This window comes from Centroberyx gerrardi, chromosome 6 (genome assembly GCF_048128805.1).
Source record: "Centroberyx gerrardi isolate f3 chromosome 6, fCenGer3.hap1.cur.20231027, whole genome shotgun sequence".
NCBI classification, from domain to species: Eukaryota; Metazoa; Chordata; class Actinopteri; order Beryciformes; family Berycidae; genus Centroberyx; species Centroberyx gerrardi.
Genome location: NC_136002.1, coordinates 7265066 through 7271065, shown reverse-complemented (window position 1 = coordinate 7271065; position 6000 = coordinate 7265066). Strand labels below are relative to the sequence as shown.

Here is a 6000-nt window from a genome sequence, read left to right as displayed (position 1 = left end):
AATATATTGCCTGTGATTGCCTGGTTGTGTGTTTGCATGAGGTGTGTAGGACACAGTGCCACTGAGTTAAGGAAACAGAACATGCCAGTGGGCACAAATAACATTCTACATCGACGTCACAAAGACAGAGAGTGAGTGTATGTGTGTGTGTAGATATGGAGGCTCCAAGCAAGCTGTTGGCATACAGTGGGTCACTGAGACTCAGTGATAAGGCTGTGTGTGTGTGTGTGTGTGCTGCTCTTATGAGTTTAGGTTGTCATCCTGTCAGCCAATATGTTTGATGTCATCTCCCAAACTGCAGTAATTGTGAATGCACACACACACACCTACTGTCATAAACACTCACATAGGTGCATTCCTAGGTACTACACTGGGATTTAAGACACAGATGAGTGTCAGTCGCGATGCCTTTAGGCCGTGGCCGCTAATTAAGCTAGGTGAGTGTGTGTGCGAGTGTGTGTGTGCCCACGGATGTGTTATCACAACTAATTTTAGATGCACCCTTGCAGTAACGCGGTTTGTTTCTGCCTAATAGGCAGCGGGTGACATTTGAAAAGGTTGAGATAACAGGCAGGAGGTCCAACTGGAAGTCTGTGAAAATATTAACAAGCCACTTCTATGAGAACTTACCCCCTCGCTTATGTTACTTCTCACTCATATTATACTTTTCCAACTTAAAAAAAAAAAGAGAATTTGATACTCCTCCAACACAAGTTATTCAACTAATCCCCTTCTCTTGTTCAAGAATAGCAAAAGGTACACAGAGAAAAAAAAAAAAGAACGAGGTAGGGAGCGAGAAAGTGAAGAAACAGAGAGGGAGAAAGACAGAAAAAGACGTAGGCACTGCAGACGGATAAGAAAAAGCACCACACTGTTATGGTTGGGCTTCATGCCGAGTTCCCCTGCTGTGTGTATGTGTGTGTATGTGTGTGTGTCACAGCTATATAAGATAAGGGTATGACTCACACATACACCTTCACATGAGCGTAGATTCTAGGTGCACAGGTAACATTGAAACCCGATGCCCTTACACTTATGGTATGCTATAGAACATGCTGTTCATAAGCAGAGTGAACTCTTGCACCCATGACACAGACACATGCATCACAAAAGCTATTGTTTACAATGGAGTAACAATTTCCTACAAATTGTAACCAGACAGCATTTTCACAAGAATAACCCTCAATTTGGTGTTTGTGCCTGTCATTTATTTTACCTTTGTGAAGCCATCTTCCATATATTCCGCAGCAGAAAGAGGCCGGGCTATTATGTTGTTATCTCTGCTCAGAGGTTGAACACAATATAGTGCAGCTGAAAATAGCCCTTCTTCCTTTACCACCATCACCTCCTATTGCCACTCTTTTTTCCCCCCCTTCCCCAATCTCTGCCGCCCTGCCCGTCCTCCTCCAATCTCTCTCTCTCTCTCTCAACCACTAATCCCCTCTCCCCCCCTCCTCCTACTTTTCCTGCTATCTTTTGTCCATTTTCTCAATACTTTCCCCCCCTGGTTATCAGCACTGTGTGCGCAGCGGCATTCCAGTGAGGGAAGAGAAAATTCAGGTAGCACTTACAAGAAGAGTGTTTGAGCTCTAGACCGGCGGCTGAGTGAGCGTGCAGTCATCCGGGCCAAGTAGCTACTATATATAGGGTTGGATCAATATATTGATTTGCTGATATTGGCCAGTCATTGTCTTCTACCTCTGATATGATGGAAGATTCATTCCTGACCACAGTTAGTGATTTTGTTTTGTTTGTTTCAGAGGCTTTTCCACCCTGCAAAGATTAAAATTCCGGGGGAAAAGCTGAATACTTCAACATTTTTGAGGTTTGAAAATGGACAAATTTAATGACGCTGAATATCAGCAGCTTCAGTGCAAAAATAGCAATATCTGCCATCAAAAACATTGGCCTAACCAATATGTGTCAATCCCACGCTGTGTGTGTGTGTGTACTTAAGAGACTGGGTATGTTTTGACATACTGCAATATTTCCATGTTAAAAGGGTAATTTTCTGACACTCCCACCTTTAAAATGAATCACAAACTACAAACCAACAGTCGCAAAAACCAAAACTGGAACAGAGATGATGCATCTTTGATGATGGGTGCTGAATATAGATTGGACATAAATGTGGAATAGTCACGCTCTTATCTGGGAGTGTGTAAAAATTCCTCCAGCAGGTGAAATAAAAAACGCTTCACTTTGAGGAACCACGCGCTCTTGAAGATGTCTCCGTGTCTGATCTGGAAGAGCGAACGCAGAGGGAGGAGAGAAATAAAAATGTTAGCTTTTACACGACTTTCCCTCAAAGCAGCAAAGGGAAGCAGACATAAGGGAGGATTTTTCCTCCATGAATTATGGATCTCTGCCTGACTCTGTAGAAGACAACAGGACTCCATCCATCCTTGTCCTCAGCACACATCTGCCTTCCAGCCACTATGTATGTATATGTATGTGTGTAATAGACCAGTAGTCAGCCTGCAAGAGGGGAAGGAGGGGGGAGAAAAGCCAAGGCTAGAGGGGAGAGAAGTATAATACAGTGTGATGTGATGGACAATCTTAATAAAATGTTATTTATCTCACTTCTCATACCTGTGACACTAATTGTGCTCGCCTACAGTGGAGGCAGGTGAAGCAGGAGATAAAGCCACGATGGAAAAGATGCTTTGAAAGAGAAGAAAGCGGGGATGGGGAGATTTAAATAGCCTGGGCAGAGCGGTGTGAGGGGAGACATTAGAGAAAGTTGGCAGAACGAGGAGGAGGCAAGAGAAAGAGGGAGCGAGATGAATTGAAATGAAGCCTCCCTGTCAAGAGGCGGCTAAATATGGATCTAGCAAAGCCAAGTCACTTTTAACCAGATCAAACAAGTCATCAGCTTTACGACTTAAGCTTGCTCAATCATCGTTTAAAGAGCCAGTCCGTGCATTATTGAAGAGCGCAGCGCACGCCGAGGCGGCTGTGGATCAATCGAAGACTGAATCTCACAAGCAATTTTTTATACATGTTCATTTTGATGTCAAAGTCTAATGAAAGCATGTATTTCAGCACGTGTTCAGCCAGTAACCATTATTATTAAAGAATATCTGGTTGGACAGATTTTATAAAACACTATAAAAATCTGTTTCTCAAATATAAAAGCATGAAATAATTGTGCAGCAATTTTGATGCTTAGTGCCGGTCATCTCCCTCGCAGATACAGCTAAAAGCAGAGGGAGCGATGCCTCTCAGTGCGATTATGATATTATCAACACAGGCTGCTTTCTGCAGCGAGACATTAATGGATTTTCTGTTGGCAGTGCCAGGGAAAGCCAAGCCGAGCTGAACTTTGATCACATAACGGGCTTTGTTCTGTGTTCAAAGCCTGCCCTGGGATGGGGAATCCAGTTTAGAGCCAGCTCATCTCAACTAAACACCAAATTGGCAAGCGGGGCTTTGACATCAGCAAAGGATTTTCCATCATAATAGATTCTGGAACCAGCTATACAGGTTCAAAGGCTTGATGTTGTGTAATTTGGGTTTGTGGCGCTATTAACGGTGATACGGTCACGCCCACTGGTATAGTGTGCATAGCAATTTGAAAGAACACGTCACTGAAATAAGACACGAGGAAATGAAGATGCCAAAACTTCGGATGAATACTCCTCCTGTCCTGGAGTGGGCCTGGATGAGGAAGGGCCAAAGAGCAAACACAGCGAGGCAGTCCAGGTTTAGTCGAGTTTATTTTTATTTCACATTTAAAAGATGCTCGTGGCAGCACATTCCTCCACCTATACCAGCGAGACTTCCGGTCCCACTCACCTCCTGTCCTGCAGACAAATCTTAAAATCCATAGAAAAAAAAAGAGAAACATAAGTCAAAAAACCCCCCAGAATTTTCAAAAAGTACATCAGGGATAAAAACGGGGTGAGGGCAAGATGGCGGAAGAAAAAGATAGAAAAGCAGCATTTAAAATGGGGGGGAAAACGGTCTCCCGATATGACAGAGGTGTCGTGTGCTTTTTGTTTTTTTGTGTGTAGTATCTCAAGAGCAGGCACATTAGCAGTCGAAGACGCGGCTTCACCTTCGGATCAATCTCAATCAGCGTTACAGGAGCTATAGAGCCGACACGACGGCAGCCACAGTCCTTCAAGTTCGCCGTCCCCGACGGAGGCTCGAATCAAACAGGAGAGAGTGAGAAAAGAGAGAGAGAAGCTGGCGGGAGGGGAGCGAGGGAGGGGATTCAAAAAGTTCAAAAAGAAAAGAGGCTGGAGTTGTAGTGTTAAGCCTGTAGGTGGCAACTGCCTGCTTGTCAGAGTTGTCTTCTTACCGCAGACATTGAGGGCTTTATGTTTCTATACACTCGGGCACATGCTCACACACACACACACCATCTCTATATATAAATATATATCTCTCTCTATATATATATAGAGAGAGATATATATACACATATATATATATAATCCATCCATGTGTGCTAAAAAGTGCACACACAAACAAAAACATAAGCGTTCAAAGCAGTTATTACGTGTGTGTGTGTGTGGGGGGGATTGTGTATGGACTTTGCGTCTCTCTCTCTCTCTCTCTCTCTCTCCTGTGGCTTTGAGGGATTGTGGCGTCTCTGCAGAGCCTGCTGTGTGGTTGGGAATATAAATATGAATATAAATACCGAAATGTTCAGCCGAGGCTTCCGCAGAGTCTGTACAGAGCGGACGTGGGGATACATTGCCGCTCGAAACCACACCATTCCAAGGCCTCGCCAACTGAGGACGCGCAGTTAGAATCTATACATGTGTTTAGCATGAGATTGGATTGCAATATTCTCTTTTTAAATCTCTCTCTTTCACTCCTTAATCTCATTTGTCAGCTCCTCTAGTCATCTGTCCAGGAGAAAGACAGCAGTGAGCAACAAAAACAAAAAAATTAACTGAAAACTAGGAGATAAAAACATCCAAAATGGAGAGCCCCCCCCCCCCCCCCCCCCACCCCGCTTCTGGTGTAAACAAAACCCCTTGCAGCACCATCTTCACTACCTCTTCATAGTCAATGTCATCGTCCTCATCCTTAGTAGACGTCCAATGGTTTTGAAAAAGTTCATGTCGGGGCTGGGTCGACCGTAACAACAAAGGGGCCCGGGTTTCCCCCCTGTCTGTGTGTGCGGGTGGTGTGGTCACTGGTACTGGAGGTAGTTCTTGAGAGTCTGCGGCAGCGGGAGTGTGTCGATGTGATGGATGCGCTCTCTGCCCAGAGCCAGCCGAGCTACTCGTCTGCACAGGTCCATGAGGGGGAGGGGCTCCGCTGTGATGGACAGAGAGAGAGAGAAAGAGAGATGAGAAAGAGAGAGATGGTTAGGATCAAACCAATGAGAACTAGACTGCATGTGTGACACCAAGCGATTTGGCTTGGATTACGCCTTATATTGAATTGCATCAATCACAAGGATAAACCCTGAAATCGGATCGCTCTTCTTTCACTTTCTCACAGATTGCTGTGCACATCACTTCCTCTCCAAATATTTACTGTTTAAAACTGACAGTAAGCACATTGTCTTGCTTGTTCCCCATCCACAATTATCCTGACAATCCAGTTTTGTAAAGTATGATACTATGTGAGCTGTCTGCTACCAGTTTTATTTGGGTGTTTCCCTGTTGGATCTGTGCTGAAGTTTATTTCTGTTTCTGTAGCTGCTATATGTACGCTGGCTTACGCGATTACATCAGCATCAAGGGCCCCGCCCCTTTGCCGACTACTCTGTTTAGCCTGCTGTACTTAGATACAATATACGGTGATTGGCTGCCACTGCAAAATGTTTAATTATTTAAAACCCTTGTGAGTATTTGTCACACCCACAACTCACTTTACGGCTGGCCTGCCCTACGACAAGTGGAAAATATGGCAGCTACTGGTTGTGCAACAGTTGTCTAGTCTACTGTAGCCATAGCTGCTAGCTAAGGGCAAGGTGCAGCCCAGCTAGCAGCAGGATATTGTCAAGAGCACGTTGTGTTTTGACATGTGACTGCG

The 6000-nt window shown here is 44.6% G+C and overlaps 1 protein-coding gene across 4 annotated transcripts in view; it reads right to left on the bottom strand.

Moving 5' to 3' along the window:
- Positions 1-3706: 3706 nt before the first annotated feature.
- LOC139910081 (SPRY domain-containing SOCS box protein 4-like) overlaps positions 3707-6000 on the bottom strand; it is a 42850-nt gene continuing 40556 nt past the window's right edge. For 3 of the 4 annotated variants that reach the window (XM_078284380.1, XM_078284379.1, XM_078284381.1), the window contains one exon: positions 3707-5277. In XM_078284380.1, coding sequence (XP_078140506.1) covers positions 5150-5277 — 128 coding nt within the window. In that variant the 3' untranslated portion in view covers positions 3707-5149. The remainder of the gene's footprint in view (positions 5278-6000) is intronic. The other variant, XR_013504952.1, reaches the window with a different exon arrangement.